The following is a 17,796-nucleotide window of genomic DNA, read 5'->3' as shown; positions in this document are numbered from 1 at the left end:
AAAGCGGCCATTTTCTCCGGGGGAACTGATCTCTATCAGCTGGAGATCACTTATAATAGCGGGAAATCTCCTGCTAGTACCTGGGGGTTGGCAACCCTGACATCCAATGAGAAATGCACTAGAACTAGGATTACTGAAATCGGAATTATCAAAGCATGCAGTGTGTCTGTGCGCATGTGCACACCTGCAGCTAAGCCATCTGCTCTAGTTAGGGTTGCCAGGTCTGGCCCAGGCCCCCAGCTGGAGGTGGGGAGGGGTAGGGGTGCCAGCTCCAGGTTGGGAAACTCCTGGAGATTTGGAAGGGGAGCCTGTGGAGGACAGAGACATCAGCAGGGTACGACGCCATAGAGTCAACCCTCCAAAGCAGCCATTTCCTCCAGGCAAACTGATGTCTGTAGTCTGGAGATGAGCAGTAATTCCAGGCAATCCCCAGGTCCCACCTGGAGACTGGCATCCCAGCGTGGTGTAGTGGTTAAGAGGGGTGGTTTAGAGCGGTGGACTCTAATCTGGAGAACCAGGTTGGTTTCCCCACTCCTACACATGAAGCCAGCTGGGTGACCTTGGGCTAGTCTCTATGGACTAACTCAATTTTACACCTTGGTACACCTTGGAAGATAGAACCTCCCACCCACCTACCCACCCCACACACAAACACACACCATTCTCTTCACATAGTTGTTCCACAAATACTAGGCATCAGAAAAGCCAAGCCCAGGCAGTTGCAGAATGGGCCCTGGACAGATGACAGGAGAGACAACGGACCCTGCTGGGAAGAACAAAGCTTCCACATGGGAACACGCAGGAAGAGGCAGGCCTTCAAGTATTCTAGTCATCCCAGGCAAGTTCCATTGATGTTTTGCAACTTATGAAAAAAAAAACAGGTTCCCCAGAGATTTTACACAAATAGTCTCGGTGGTTTAATGCCACCCGTACATTTTTACAGCACTTCCTTTATGCATGAACTGTTTATCAGTTTTAATCTCATTCTATCCCTCACAAAACCCCTGTGCGATAGGTTATGTTTAGGAATGGAAAAATTAAGCCACAATGTCTATCCCATAATATGTAAATGAAAGCATAAATTACTATTTCTGACTCCATATATGTAGTTGGGAATCTAATGGCCTGGATTCTCACTTTCTCACTTTTGCTGCAGCCCAAAATGTCCTGCGAAATGCTGGGACCCCCACCCAGGAACAGCACAAGAGGCCTTCAGCAGGAGGGGCAGAAATTGCCCCCCTTCCCCCTGAAATCTTCCAAGGGTTCCATGCCACTATATACAACAGCTTTCCAATGCATATGTCAAAAGCCAAAATGGCAGGCATACCACACATGATAAGCAGCTTATATTTAAGTGGCAGACATGTTCGGCTAAGCTTTTTCACCAACACAAAGGGTTGATGTCATAGCCTCATCTTTAAACATCTGTGCTTCCTGGCCCTACCATCCCTATGTACACAGCTGCTTAAATATGTATGTACATCAACCACCTGCATAACTAGGGTTGCCAGGTCCCTCTTTGCCACCGGCAGGAGGTTTTTGGGGTGGAACTGGAACTTGAGGTGGGCAGGGTTTGGGGAGGGGAGGGGAGGGACTTCAATGCCATAGAGTCCAATTGCCAGAGCAGCCATTTTCTCCAGGTGAACTGATCTCGATCGGCAGGAGATCAGTTGCAATAGCAAGAGATCTCCAGCTAGTACCTGGAGGTTGGCAACCCTATGCATAACAGTAGCAGTTGTGTCTTCTGCATGAAGTTTAGAGGCCTGACTAATCTGGAAAAACTAAACATGAAGGGGGATGAAAAGTCACATCTTCCCTCCTAACAGCTTCATTGGTGAACTGAATCTCCCCACACCAAAAACTCAACACTCTTATATTATGCATAGAGCAATACACAGGAGTTATTATATTTGTATTGATATGATGCAGTAATATAAGTAGTGGTAATAAATAATAATGATCAGCATTTATATAGCATATGGGGTGTAAAAACATTGCAAGTATCTGCATTGGTCAGCAGACAAAAGTTGTGTAATACCTTTTATTGGGACCAACAAAAATATCACAAAACCAGTGCGCAAGCATTTGAATTCAGGACAAAAAGCAAAAAGGGGGAGAGGAAGAGATTGTCTAGGGCAGGGGTCCCCAACCTTTTTGAGCCGGTGGGCACCTTTGCAATTCTGACACGAGTGGTGAGAACAGTCACAAAATGGCTGCCACAGGAGGCGGAGCCAATCAAAAAATGTCAGAGAGCAAGGTTATATGTAACTCTAATAGTAACTCTTCAATATTTTTGGCAGAAGCTTTTTAATGTCTACAGCCAATCAGAAACCTGCTAATCAAAAATCCCACCTAGCCCTGCCCATTTTCTGAAAGCACTTGGCGAGTACGAGAAAAGGCACCACATTGACCAAGTCCAAATGCTTCACATAAATTCTGTTTTCCATCACAGTCATTCTTACAATTGTATAATTATATTGGCGGCGGGGGGGAGGGAGGATACTGAGGCTAGAAAGCTAGTAAGTCCAGGGCCACACTGAGATTGTAACAGTACCCATAGTCACACTTAGCATTAAAATTAGGGTTGCCAACTGCCAGGTAGTAGCAGGAGATCTCCTGCTAATACAACTGATCTCCAGCCGATAGAGATCAGATCACCTGGAGAAAAATGGCCGCTTTGGCAATTGGACTCTATGGCATTGAAGTCCTTCCCCTCCCAAACCCCGCCCTCCTCAGACTCCGCCCCAAAAATCTCTCATCGGTGGCGAAGAAGGACCTGGCAACCCTAATTAAAATAGCACTTCCATTGTTATACGAAGACTAGATATTGAATCAGGTTCAAGGTTTTCGTATTAACCCTTAGAGCCCCAAACAGTCTGGGATCATTGTACTGGCGGGACCACCTCTCCCGTTACACAGGAAATAGGACTGTACTGTAACAAAATGGTTCAGAAAGATGCACTTTGCAGCTGGATTTTACTGTGTGAAACGGCAAAATCCATTTGCAAACGTTCATTAAAGTGCATTGAAAGTGGATTGAAAGTGCATTATTCGGGATGTGTGAAAGTGCCCTCGCTCACACATACATACATCCCCAGTCCATGCTGCCATTTGATAACTTTGGGTTCTTAACTCTTTTCCCAGCCATGTTTCTCAACCATGCTTATGTGCTAAGCTCTCAAATCTGTACACACTGTCCGGCAAAACATATGTTGGGTGCAGTTCATTGCCACTAAAGTGAAAAGGGAGTTTTGCTGCTGACTGCACTAAGATATAGATGGTGCCCTTGGACAATGATATTTCACACGATCAACAGGGAGTAGCACTTAGAACACATGAAGCTGCCTTACACTGAATCAGACCCTCGGTCTGTCAAAGTCAGTATTGTCTACTCAGACCGACAGCAGCTCTCCAGGGTCTCAGGTAGAGAAAGGTCTTTCACATCACCTTCTTGCCTAGTCCTTTTAACTGGAGATGCGCATCACTTTAGAAGACCTCGAATCAAGCAATGAACACTATATCTTTCAAACCATCTAGCTGCGACTATGTGATCATGAAAGACAGCTCCTTTCTCCATACACCCCAAGAAGATGTTCTCTTTGGGCATTACTACAACATACAGATCTTGTGCTAATTACCTTTACAATCTAGCACTTCCATCCCAGCAAAGAGCTTTTATGATGGCCAGATTAAATGCCTTCCCATCGGCAGTGACTCACAGCAGGTTTCTTCACGCTCCACACAATGCCCGATTATGCACCTGTGATGCTGGAGTCCCCGACTCGGTGGATCATATCCTATTGGACTGCTCATTCCACAGCGGATCTCGCCATTTAATGTTTAGCCGCCTGCCAGATTCTCAAAGTACAAGACCAAGAAATGATCGAATTCGCTTTCTCCTAGCAGACCAGGACAGGAATCTCACTGCTTCAGTAGCCTCCTTTTTAGCTACAACCCTCATTGAGAGAATCTCCAAAGATAATTTGATTCAAGAGAGCTCAAACACACCACAAACTTTTAACTCCAAATGATAACCTACCTTTTTTAATGAATAATAATGATGATTTTATCCTATTCTGTTATGCCGGCTGTACGGCGTGTTTTACTATTTTAAGGTGCCAATAAAGGTATTGTATTGTTGTAACTGGAGATGCTGGGGATAGAACCCGGGACCTTCTGCATGCCAAGCAGATGCTCTACCACTGAGCCACAGCCCTATTAAAGGGTAGCCCTTTTCACATACTCCATTCTCACTTATCTGGGCTGAAAGGAATGGGTGACGTGGAGCCATTTCCCCCCCTGTCCTTTTAAAGTCATAGATCAGTGAACGATTATGTAACGAATCATTACACACAACAGGATTCTGAGGGAGGTAAAAGCAACTTGTTTTCCACCTTCAGCAAACAGCCAGATGATTAAGTAGAGATGCAGCGTGTAGCGTTCATCTCTGGACTAAGAGGTTAACAGCAGCAACAACAGCAAAAGTCCCCATTAAAACAGCAATGTCACTTTTATGTAATCGGGAGGGGGGGGAAGAGCCCTGTGCCAGAAGCCTCCCATCTTGCATGAGCAAAGGCTCAGTGCGCTCTGAGTCACAGCAAGCAGTGTGACGACATCCCAGCTGCGGCATATCTGGAGCAAAGCAGAAACACAAGCCCTCCTCGGAGCTCTCCTCGGAGCTCTCCGACGAATTTGGTCTCCCGTTTCAGTAAGCACGTTTTTTAAAAGCGTTCATTGGGTCCAGACGTTTCCTTTTCTAATCAGATGACAGGCCAAACAGGGCAGCATTAAAACAGCTTAATACTATGCATTTGATGCATTTGTACAGACAGTTTAAGATAGCTTGCAACTGGATGCTTCATAGAAAAATAGCCACAATTCACTATTGATTTATATTACCTTCTAATTCAAAATGATCCCCCCGCAACTCCTTAGGTTTTGAAAGAAATACATCACCAGCTTTTATTTGGCAAATGTACTCTCTTCCTGTCGGCTCGGCTTGTTCAGATTAGAACTGATGGTAGCCACGTTGTCATTTTGCAATTTACTCCTTTCGTAGGAGTGATGCCTAAAAGTATCTGATGCAGTATCTGATCGAAAGATTATACCCTGGAAATCTTGTTGATTCTAAGGTGCTTCTGGTCTCGAATCGAGCTGTAGAAGTCCAATGATAACACCGTCACACTGCTGTTAGGATTCATGTCACATAGTGCTAGAGCTCTGGGAACTGAAGAGGCTGCTTCCAGGCACTTTTTTCCCCAAAGGCTGGACATATGCGTCTTCTCTTCCAATAATCTGGGACAAAATTGAGCCGGTCTGTGTTTGGATCTTGATAAGTGGCATGCCTCCTGGGGTAAATATTGATGTGTCGTTGGAGCAGGACCGGATTTAGGTTTGATGAGGCCCTAACCTATTGATGGTAATGGGGCCCTTTATATGTCCAGATAACAGCTACAACAGCTTGACCTACATTCAACTGTGCTGCACTGCAGTCTGCAGCTGCATGCTACATGTTACCATGCAACCAATCCATGCAGAATGTAGGCACCTTATATATAGAATTGAGCAAACCAGTGATATTTTAGGGAACAGGCTAGCAGGTGGGGCCCATTACTTACATCATAGGAGCCTACTCAACACAAAACACTGTTGCTGTATGTAGGTTTTATTGTATTTGTTTTTTATCTTATATTTTGGAAATGTACATCCAGTTTTTTTCCTTTAAATTTTTTTGGGGGGGCCCAAGAGAGTGAGGCCCTAAGCTATAGCTTGTTTAGCTTATACGTAAATCTGGCACTGCGTTGGAGGGGTAACATCTTGCAAACAAACTATCTTTCCCAAAGCCTTTTCCCCCTCCTATTGCAGCATCTCTGTAATGCACCTGTTCATCTCGTGCCAGCATGAAAAAGCCATTCTTTGAGCACTTAAGGGTTGGGGATCGCTGTAATTTTTTAACACTTGGCAACTATTTTCTACAATTCACTTTCTTCTGCTGGTAGAGGAGGCTGATAAGAAACAGTTATAGCTCCGCTATGGTAAATTGGAAATAGAAGTTGTGACTGCTCATATCTACAAAGCAATTTACACTGAACCCGACATTTCTGTTGCAGATATCCAGAGCTGTATTAACTACCCCAAACTCATCTGCGATAGCAGCAAGTAGCAGCATCTTCAAGTATTCTCTTACTATTAATAGTCAGATAATCAACTGTCTGTAAAGTAACATGCTCAATGCTTCATGGTATTAAAATGTTTTGGTGCTAGAAAGAGGTGTCAGAGAAGGAATGCTGCCAAAGTTCATAACTATAAGGGCTGGAGTACAAATTTTGGTGGCCTATGTTGTTGCCTTCAGCCTGAGCCATGCATTATTACCGTGGAAGTCCTTCTGCATCTCAGATCATTATCCAAGACAGAGAAGAATACTCTTTGCTCCACTGACCTCTGCCCTTCTTCCAAACTTACCAGGCATGTAAGAGCTTCTGTGTGCTGAAGCAACCGCATTTACAGAACCAGTTTCTCATGCCAAGCAAAAGGTAGCACCAGGATCCCTTCGCAACTGTAACAGGAACTCATTTATTGAACCTCTGAGACGGCCTTATTCTGACTTTTGCTCTGTATAGCTCAATATTGACTACAACAAAAATTTGTACTCTTTGGGTACAATGGAAAAGATACCAGTGTATACTTACAATACCTGTGTATACTAAACCCAGTTTTTCTCCCCCTCCTTGTAACATTTTCAAACACAACAGCAACATTTGACATTCTTTGGGGGGGAGAGTATGTACAAATGCACGCATCTTTTCACATGCATTCACAGGCTGCGTGTGAGGAACCTGGAACCACCTTGAAAAACTGTGCAATTTGAGTCTGGAATGATTTACACAGATATAAATTCTATATATGTAGTTAGCCAATGCCCTGACCTGGATGGCCCAGGCTAGCCTGATCTCATCAGATCTCAGAAGCTAAGCAGGATCAGCCCTGGTTAGTATTTGGATGGGAGACCACCAAGGAAGTCCAGGGTTGCTATACAGAGGAAGGCACTGGCAAACCACCTCTGTTAGTCTCTTGCCTTGAAAACCCCATAAAGGGTCGCCATGAGTCAGGTGCAACTTGACGGCACTTTACACACACACACAGTTAGTCAATAGCAATGTTTTGAGTTCAGTAAAGTCTATCAAACAAAAGTTACCTTTTTTAAACAAGTGAATTAATATACGAGTGTTTACCTAACTAAAGTCTAATTTCTTACACTCACAGTAAATGTAACCAGTGTGCGAAAGCATCCAAGAGAATATTCTTTTCTGATGAAACCCCCATATGCAATAAAGGTTTGAATTTCCTCTGGGAAAGAACTGAAGAATTACATGCTGTCAATTACATACTGTCCCTCCCAAAAGCAATAAAAAAATAAAAGGCCACTGGATTACAGTAAGAGGTATTTGCATGTGACACAGTCCCACAGCACTGCTCGAACATAGGAACTTGTATCAAGCTGGTACCATTATGTTTCTTTTAATGGCAAACATCTTCCCCAGTGCTGAAGCTTCATGTACACGAGGTCAGATTTTCTCCTCTTGCATCTCCCCTTCCCCAAGTGCATTAACTCTTAAGTGGCAAGATATATTAAGACACTTTACCTTTTCAATCCCTAATTTCTTGGAAATACATACAAGCCCAGTAAGGTTTCCAAGTCAGGTTGCCATTTTCTCCTAGCCAATGCTCCTGTGCTTTTAACATCTATATTAGTAGCAGAAACTTCCAAAACAAGTTTAACTTGGTGATGTCTACCTACCATGCAGAACAGCATGGTTTTCAAGTGCACTGACGGTTAAATTTCTAAAAAACAACAACAGTGGTTTCATGTTAATCTCCACTGCACAATGTGCTTTTACCACATTCCATTTATTTTAATTGCAGTTTGCATAGGAGGCCTACATAAGCCTCACAGAAACAAATGGAATTTGTACAGCAAGAGTTTGATGGATTTTGCCAAGGATTTACCAGGGGGGAAAAAATGACCTGGCAAACTCCAATGTCATTAAAAACAACTTAATCTACAGAAGTCAGCAGGTGAAGCTATTAAGGACAAACTAACAACAGTCTGATCGTTGAGAATAATGTTATCAAAGACAAATCTAGGAGGACAAGTCCTAAAGCTAGCCACTCCAAATGTCACCCCTCATCAACACGTCTAGGAAAAGTGCAGAGTACTTCTGTGATGTCTACTTTAGCCTCTCACATCAGTGAGCTCACAAGCAAGTGTGGATCCCTGTCCATTATTTAGGAGAACCATTAGAAATGCTGCATAATGAATTACCTTCATCCTCGGTGCTACTGGATGGACTAAATAATTAGACAAGAACATGCCCAGACACTGGATGATGGTTAAATTGTTGCTCAGTTGAAAGCCATTGTCTATGAAAGAGATGTGCTCTACCCAATTATTTCAAAAAACAAGCTTTTAATTTATGCTACTTTTAGTGTTTTTTTAATGTATAGGTTGACAACAATACTGTGGTGGGTTGATCAATGTATGGGATAAAAGCTTTTGATTGGTGTCATTTTGATTGGAGAGCCAGTGTGGTGCAGTGGTTAAGAGCGGTGGTTTGGAGCGGTGGACTATGATCTGGAGAACAGAGTTTGATTCCCCACTCCTCCACACATGTGGTGGGAGCTAATCTGGTGAACTGGATTTGTTTCCCCGCTCCTACACATGAAGCCAGCTGGGTGACCTTGGGCTAGTCACTCTCTCAACCCCACCGACCTCACAGGGAGTCTGTTGTGGGGAGGGGAAAGGAAGGTGATTGTAAGCCCGTCTGATTCTTCCTTAAGTGGTAGAGAAAGTCAGCATATAAAAACCAACTCTTCTTCTTCTTCGTCGTTCTTTTCACGCTGGCAGGAAACAAAGAGTTTCTGTATAGGAGAGGTAGTTTCAGCTAGTTGGGACTTGATGTTTGGAGTATCCCAAAGGTCCCTTTTATCTCCACTGCTCTTTAACTTCCATGTGAAACCTTTGGCTAAGGAGCTCTGGAGTGGGTTGTCACGAATATGTAGATGGCACCCAGCTTTATATCTCATTACCGAAACCTCCAAAGGCAACCGTGAAGGTCCTGGGCCAATGTTCTAGGGCTGTAGTCAAGTGGCTGAGCATTAGCAAACTCAAATTTAATCCAGACAAGGAGTCGTGGCACTGGGCCGCCCAAACAGAAGCGGTGGCAGGTGGCTTGGCAAGGAGGGGAGAGCCCTGCCAGGTCAAGCTGAATGCCACCATCACCTGCAGCTACCTGCTGTATGATCTTCTGCTGCTGACGATCTGTTATTGGAGGACCCTGGGAGATTCTCTCTGTTTGCCACCACTTGGTGGCGTTGTATGCTTTCGGATATGTGCTGAGTCGTGGTTTGCTGCCCTATGTATTATAAAAATGATATTTCCGGGGGCGGGGGGGGGGGGAGAGATTTAATCCAGACAAGACAGAAGTGATTGCAAGGAAGAGTGCTTTGCTGACCTGGATATGGTTAAGCTTTCAGGTTAAGAACTTAGGGGTGCTCTTGGACCTGGCCAGGTCAGTAATGTTACTAGTTTGGACAAGCCTGGTCTAAACAATGGGAATTGATGTGTAGGGTGCCCCACAGTTCCATTGTATCCAGTGTACACTATTTCGTACAACGTGAATGCCAAGATGGTGTGTACAAGCCCATGTGGTGTGGTGGTTAGAGGGTCAAACTAGGATCTGGGAGACCAAGGTACACATCTCCATTCTGCCATGGAATCTTGCTGGGTGACCTTGAGCCAGTCACACACTCTTAGCCTAACCTACATCACAGGGTTGTTGCGAGGATAAAATGGAGGAGAGGAAAATTATATAAGCCACTCCCCAATAGGGAGAAAGGCAGAATATAAATAAATGAACGTTTTACAGTGTTGACTGATATATAGAAACTCTGACTACGCTTATCTTACTGAATATTTTGAAGGACTGGAGTCATCTAGTCCCAAAGGCTGGGTTTAGTAATTGGCTGAATAGTTTTTTGCCCATGATGTCCCAGCTTTCTGCCCTCTTTATCAGTGGGTGTAGAATGTGTTTGCCACACTTTTGCAGAGGGTGACTAGACAGTTATTGGGTTCAGGGCCAGATGTGTGAAAAGTTAAGAGGAATGTTTCTCAGTAATGGGGATCAATTCATGCTGCTGGCAAAAATGTACAGTAGCCCACAAATGGATAATCCACAGTAGAGTTGTTAAATTGCCATAAGTGTTGTTAAGGTACTGTTTCTGCTGCAAAAGATATTCCTCCAGAATTAAATTCAATTGACTTACTTTCAAGGGTTAGGAACTTGTTATCAACGAGATTATCTTGCCCATCACTATTTCATTTTCTCTTCCATGTGCACTGAAATGCTCGTTCTGTTTCAAACACATCTTGCAGCCTGTACTTTCCCAGAATGGAAACTCAAGAGTATTTGAGGATGGCCATCTGATGGATGCATTTTAATTCTGAAAGGGCACCCTTTTTATTTTGAAGAAAGTGCTTTTGTCTCAGCTTTTCGGCTCGCAAAACACTATTGTGTGTGCAAAGCGCTGTCGAGTTACAGCTGACTCGTGGCGACTCCAGCAAGGAGTTTTCAAGGCAAGTGAGAAGAAGACGTAGTTTGCCATTGCCTTCTTCTGCAGAGTCTTCCTTGGAGGTCTCCCTTCCAAGTACCGACCCTGCTGAGCTTCTGATGAGATAGGGCGATACCAGGCCACCTTCCCTCCTTCAAAACACTATTTGGGCTGGTTGAGTATCCCTTATCCAAAAACCCGATATCCAAAATGATCCAAAATCCCAAACTTTTTCAATGCCCACAATGGATAATAAAATGACATGTGTTCAGGCCAGTCATGCCAACGGCAGGTTCCCCCCACGATGCCCCACATACAGAAAATTATTTAAAATATTGTATAAAATTACCTTCAGGCTATGTGTATAATAAGGTGTATATAAAACATAAATGAATTTCGTGTTTAGACTTGGGGCCCATCCCCAAGATATCCCATTATGTATATGCAAATATTTCAAAATCCGAGAAAATCCAAAATCCAAAACACTTCTGGTCCCAAGCGTTTTATGATAAGGGATACTCAACCTGTAGTGGAAAAAATCCTGAGTTATTACCCTTGATTCTCCACAAGAGGGCAGAGTGGCATATCAATTTCATTAAAAATTACTAAGCGATTTGTAATTATTCTTCATCCTTGCTGCAACATTTCAATGTGTGTGAGTAATTTCTTGTGAAAATATAGTTTCAATCAGATCTTTATAAACCTTCTCTCTCAAAACACCAATACCATACACTTGCAGTGAACATGAAATCTTATACTTTTAATGAAATGCCTTTTAAACTGGTTTTATTAAGTTACCTTCCCCACAGACTGAAGGAGTAGGTCAAAGACTTCATTAGGATGACTTCTGCAAGAAGGCACACTGGTTTCCTGGGGCGCTGCAACCCAGGGCTTCTAACAGGGGAGATGAAGTTGGAAGTCCAGCGAGGGAGGCCAAGGGAGAGAAGGAGAGAATCCCTGTTGTGTGGATTTCCTGAAAAAGGCCATTCAAGCTCCACAGCATCAAGGAAGGCAGTGTTAAAGCACAAAAGATGGTCCATTTCCTGTAACAGTGACCCCAGTGTTAAAACCCTAGTTTCTCCTCTCAAAATCACATTACCAAAAGCTTCCAAAATTTGTGTTTAAAGACCCTGATAAGGTCAGTTTCCCCAAAGGACTACCTCCACCAATATGCTGGTGGACCTAAGCCCAGAGACACGTCACACAATAAGACCTGGTAAAAGTATTGCCCCTCTCTAAAACCCTCCCCCACACACACACTTTTTACGCCTTCTTTTGTTTTCCTCATACTGCCCAGATAGCCTTACTCTAGGGTTGCCAACCTCCCGGTACTAGCTGGAGATCTGCTATTACAACTGATTTCCAGCTGATAGAAATCAGTTCACCTGGAGAAAATGGCTGCTTTATCAATTGGACTCTATGGCACTGAAGTCCCTCCCCTCTCCAAACCCCGCCCTCCTCAGTCTCCCCCCCGAAACCTGGCAGCGGAAAGGGACCTGGCAACCCTACCTTACTCCCAAGGTAGTCCCGTCTTCTCCAAAGGCTGTCCGTATCTAATTCCCAAGCTTTACTGCTTCCCTCTCCTTTCACATGGCTGTCATCCCCAGCAGCCTGACAAGCTCGTGACATTACCTAGTCCAGGAGCTTCCACATCACATCTGCCCCCTCCCCTTTTCACCTGAATAAAACCCTGGCTTTGGTGAATGACCCTCTCTCCTCCTCCACTCTGTACAGGGACCTCTGCCCCCACTTGTTCCTCAATGAGCCTTTTGCTGTCACAGTTCCTCCTCTGCACTAACTCTTCCCATCTCTCCTTCACTGAACATCCCTTGCTAGAAGCCAAGCTAATATCCTTCCTTCCTCACTCCTACTTCATCTCCATCCCAGATGTTTCTCCACATCGCCATATTCTCCTCCTGGGGTATATTTCACACAACAACACATGAGAAAGGCAACAGTAAATCTTGTATAGAAAATGTTGGGCTGGTTCTATCTGGGTTCCCCCCGCCAATTTACCTATCATTTGTAGTCCCAAATATTGAATTTGATTTTTAAACCTGCTTTCTCTTCCTTTCCAAAATATCACATCTAATCATACTTGTTTACAAAAGGGCCTCTGTTTTCACAAGGAATGACAAATCCCAATAAAGTTTAATGTCAGGAACACCCCCCCCCCATCTTTTTAGAAGTTAAGGCCAATTCAACACTTGCTTAACCGTAATTCTCTTGAGATATCGGTAAAGGCTTGCAACGGAATGCAATTAAATGCACTGTTTTGACGTGGCAACTAATTTCTGCAAGGTTGATCTTGGATGGTGGTGTTAAGTATACAAGGCATCATTTGAACTAGAGGTTTACAGAAGTCACTACACAAACACAATGGGCCCCATCATTGTAATCAAAAGATCCATGCCCTATTCACAAGTTTCAATTTATTTGTATATTTACCATATTTTTGACCTTTCAATGCTGTGGATTTTACACATATATTTACAGCAAAAGTAAAAATGTCACAGCATTTTCTTTTGGAAAAGTAATGAAACATTCAAAATTAAATTCTTGAGAATTATTGATCCAGAAACTTTGAACCACATCTTACAAGCATTGCAATATTAGTAACAAAGACATTGAAGAAATACAGTTCACTGTGAAACATACAGTAGCCACTAAAGTTATATTTAATTCTTGACTCCCTGATGAAGTCAGATCAGCAATAATAGAATTGTATTCATTTAAATTAATATGCTAAACCTGATGTTGCCACAAAATCTGCTTTTAACCAGTGAACCAATTCCAGAGAATCGAAGATGAAATTCAACTTTCAGATAACCCCCTTCACTTAGATACTTTAATACATTCATACATTTTATCTAACTTATGAAACTTGGGAAACAGTTGATGTGAATTGGTGCCTTCATGCAGAAGGTGTATACACAGCCAACGGGACTTGAAGGTGATGCTATTTTGAACTGTTACCATCATGGCAGTCCCAGAAGCTGCATATATAAGTCCATCCATGCCAGCGCAGCCCAGGTGCTATAGCTCTTCACATTCTTATGGCTATCTGTGCAGAGCATGGTTTTGTGCGTGAACCAGTTCAAAGAAGGACCTCCTGACACAGAATTCTGAGTCTGTCGTTTCAAAGCTGAAGAGCTTTATGTTATGACTCTGGCTTATCCTCTCAATTGTAATCAGTTTGTTAGTTTTAATGTTGCTGGTGAAGCAACACAAGTTTATGCAGTTGCATCTAGCACAATTTCATTCTAGACAAAAACTGCCGAGCCTTGTCTAACATATACTCAAGCAGTAGATCATGTGATGACTGAAAGAAAACACCTGGAAATAAGATAATTATCTTTTTAATTTAAAAAAATGTACACACTGTATACAGTTGACCAATCAGCTTCCTGAAGACTTCCCTATAATAGAGAAAACCACAATTTCCTACTGTACAGTTGGGAAGTTTTCAAAATATGGAGTCCATTATTTGTAAGGTCTCAAAAACCTGGAGACTTTAGAACGCAGCAGCCGAATAAAGGATCTTGGAAACATTTCCCTGGACTCTTGCGCTGTGTACTTGAAGTAGTTCTGTGGATGTGCCAAAACATCAAACAGGGCCTTTATCAGTTTCTTATCCTGAAAGAGCAAGGCAGACTTTTATTGTCATAGTAAAGAAAAAGAGCTGCAAAACCACATTACATTACAGCTCCTATTAAACAGAAAAGTATAGGAAGAGTTATGAGATAGGTCATAGTCAAAGTCATGCTCTGTATTACCATTTCTTTGTAAATACAGAGGGCTACCACCACCTCAGTTTGAAGAATCAGGCCAAGTTACACACATATTGGTTCTTGTAGGTTATCCGGGCTGTGTGACCGTGGTCTTGGTATTTTCTTTCCTGACGTTTCGCCAGCAGCTGTGGCCGGCATCTTCAGAGGAGTAACACTGAAGGACAGTGTCTCTCAGTGTCAAGAGTGTAGGAAGAGTAATATATAGTCAGAAAGGGGTTGGGTTTGAGCTGAATCATTGTCCTGCAAAAAGAATGAAAGGTAATGTGCTAATCATTGTCCTGTAAGTATCAAGATAACATACCACACCCTCATTAGCACATTATCTTGATACTTACAGGACAATGATTAGCACATTACCTTTGATACTTTTTGCAGGACAATGATTCAGCTCAAACCCAACCCCTTTCTGACTATATATTACTCTTCCTACACACTTGACACTGAGAGACACTGTCCTTCAGTGTTACTCCTCTGAAGAGGACTGCCACAGCTGCTGGCGAAACGTCAGGAAAGAACATACCAAGACCACAATCACACAGCCCAGATAACCTACAAGAACCAATGAACTCTGACCGTGAAAGCCTTCGACAATATTTTACACACATATATCCATGCACCACTGCTATTATTGTTGCTATGATTCCATGGGATGGAAGGGAGGAAATATGTGATTGTTAGGCAACTAGTAATGCTTTCCCCCAGTTTCCAATTCTAAAGCAATCTGGAGGGAAACACTCACATTTGCCTTTAAAACCACTGTGTTCATTGCAAGGCCAGCCTGATCACTAAGCCGAGTGAGACTGCTTTGTCAAATGGCAGATTCTGGGACTGTATTAGTGGATGGGATATTTCACAAGTAGGGGGTTGCTGTTTGGGTTTCCTGCTTCAGCACTGCACTGTTCCACCTGCTTTTCAATACTACCTTGAAGGTAGAAATGGGCCTTGGACTGGTTTAAATCGTTCCTCATTAATTGGACACAGAGAGATGCTGTTGGAGACCAGCTATCTTCAGTTTGGGAGTTATCTTGTGCAGTTCCTCGGGTGCAATCTGAATCCCCGTGTTATCCAACCTCCACAGAAAGTCATTAGGAGAAATCATCCGTGGCTTTGGAATTGGATGTCATCAATATGCAGATGACACCCAGCCTTACATCTATCAAAATCTCCTGGGGATGCAGTAGAGGTCCTGAGCTGCTGCCTGACAGCTGTGGTCGAATGGCTGAAAGCAAATAAATTAAAACTAAACCCAGACAAGATGAAAGTGAAGCTTCTTGGGAAGGTCTTGAAGGACCTTGTGCTTCCAACTTTTAATGGATTCAGCTAACACTTGCTGACTCAGCTAAGAGCCTTGAGGTTATACTGGATTCAGTATCACTGCTGGAGAAGTTAATACAACTGCAAACAAACAAACAAACAAACAAACAAACAAAAACACTTTCTTCCAATCCATTCTAGCCCACAAGATGGCCCCCTACTTTGACTTGGCTGATCTGGCCACCAGGATCCTTGCCATGGTAATACTGCAACTAGACTACTGTAATGCACTCTATGGAACCGCCTCTCTCTCTATGCTCTGCTACGCCAACTTATCCCAGTAGGGCCAACTGTAGGTTCCACCCTCCTGACAGGCAAAATCAACAACTACCCAAACATGCCCATTCTCTGTTGTGGCCCCCACCTGATGGAATGGCCTCCCTGACGAGGTTAGGAAACTCCCACTCTCTTGGCTTTCCGCAAATGGTGCAAAATGGAATTATTCAAGAGGACTTTTCGCACAGGTGTAAACAGAACTGGGCTGTAATGAAATGGTCAGAACGCTGCATTGGTAAAGGGATAGGGACGGTGACCTGCTCAGCTGTAATGCTACCTAACACTGTAACTATGTTGCAGACTTGGTAGTTTCTATACCACTTATCATAACATGTTTAAAAGCTCATGTTTTGTTTCAGCACTTGTTGACATTTTTGTTTGTTTTTATATTTCTGCAGTCCAAACCCTATTTTATTGCTCACAGGATGTCCTATCCTACTGATTGCACTTGGTTTACACTCTGTAATCTGCCTTGCGTTTCATCAAGAGACGGACTATAAATAACATAATGATGATGATAACGACAGCAACAGCAACAATAGCAATGGGTAGTGTGTGTATGGGGGAGTGTTGCTTCTAACTTGCCCTGCACGTGTTTCGTCTCTCCCCCACAATTTTCACGTGTTTCTTCTCTCACCAACTACAGATGTTCAACTCAACAGGTGATGATGAAAAGCATGAGGTACTCATTTTCACAGTCTGTAGTAAATTTAAATGCTTAATTCTTCTTTCAACAGAAAAGCAATGGAGGAAATGTACCTTAAGGATCTCTTGATGGTTTTCTGATGCATACAGTCTACCATCCCGGACTATGTCTTCTATTAGTTCCTGATAATCCTCTGTTGGGGGACACATGATGAATCAGCTTTGCCAGTTCAGTTACAGAACCCCAAGTATCTCCTTTAATTATCTCAACAGGATACGTGCACAGACACACCCTCCTTTGGACTTCCCAGGAGGGATCCATGTGTATATATTCAAGTGGGTGTATAATTAAGACTATTGCTTGGTTCTCAGATTAGCAACATCAACACATTTCAAAAAAGGCTTTGATGAAAGAAACTTCACAATTTACTAAGAAGAAGAGAGAAAATTCAGCATACTGAGCTGTTTACCGTTAATCTGTCCAAGGCAAAAATCGCTAAGTAGTCTTTGATTATTCTATCAACTGTGCCTGTGGTATACTTCAAACAATTTTTTGGTGAGAGAAATCCACTCAATGTTAAAAATATCCCTTCATCAAACGTTCTTACTTTTCCTTCTTGACATGTATAATAAGCAAACCATTGTTTAACAGCCAGTTATTTTTTTGTACCAGATGAAGGATCCTGTTTCCAATGACGTGTTTTCTTTATGGGAATCAAATTAAGCAAAGTCACAAGCATTTGGATCAAATCCTGTCTTTATTAAGAAGACTGGAAAGTTGCTACTTATGCGGCAAAGGCAAAGATGAAGAGCTGAAGCCTTCAAGCATTTCGAGCCCATCTTGACCGAACCAGACATTTTCTGCTGGTTGTTACCCCAGAGTAGCTGCTGTTTAGCCTGGGGCCACTGCCAAAGAGATCACATGGGGGAGAAGAAGCTGCCAATTTTCGTAGGATAAATTAGTTGTGCCTGAAACACTCATAAGTCCTAAACTCAGAGTCCAAGCAGTAAGTGTGAAATCATTTATACATTACAAGAGATAGCATTTTCCAGAATAGTGCAACGAACCATGACAGGTTTGCTTATATCATAAGGCACAAAATTTCAACCACTGCAAAAAGCGGCTGGGGGGGGGGGGAACAGGCTCTGAGCTTTGTCAAAG

At 43.0% G+C, this 17,796-nt stretch overlaps 1 protein-coding gene across 1 annotated transcript in view; it reads right to left on the bottom strand.

Annotated features, from left to right (window-relative positions):
• Positions 1–13,972: 13,972 nt before the first annotated feature.
• SCUBE2 (signal peptide, CUB domain and EGF like domain containing 2) overlaps positions 13,973–17,796 on the bottom strand; it is a 64,162-nt gene continuing 60,338 nt past the window's right edge. Inside the window, exons 21-22 of the mRNA XM_056851940.1 lie at positions 16,749–16,828; positions 13,973–14,244 (exon numbers count right to left, since the gene is read on the bottom strand). Of these exons, the coding sequence (XP_056707918.1) occupies positions 14,092–14,244; positions 16,749–16,828 (233 nt within the window). The 3' untranslated portion in view covers positions 13,973–14,091. The remainder of the gene's footprint in view (positions 14,245–16,748; positions 16,829–17,796) is intronic.

The sequence above is a fragment of the Euleptes europaea genome, chromosome 6, assembly GCF_029931775.1.
Source record: "Euleptes europaea isolate rEulEur1 chromosome 6, rEulEur1.hap1, whole genome shotgun sequence".
NCBI classification, from domain to species: domain Eukaryota; kingdom Metazoa; phylum Chordata; class Lepidosauria; order Squamata; family Sphaerodactylidae; genus Euleptes; species Euleptes europaea.
Note: the sequence above shows the minus strand (reverse complement) of the source record. Positions and strands in the feature narration are given on the sequence as shown.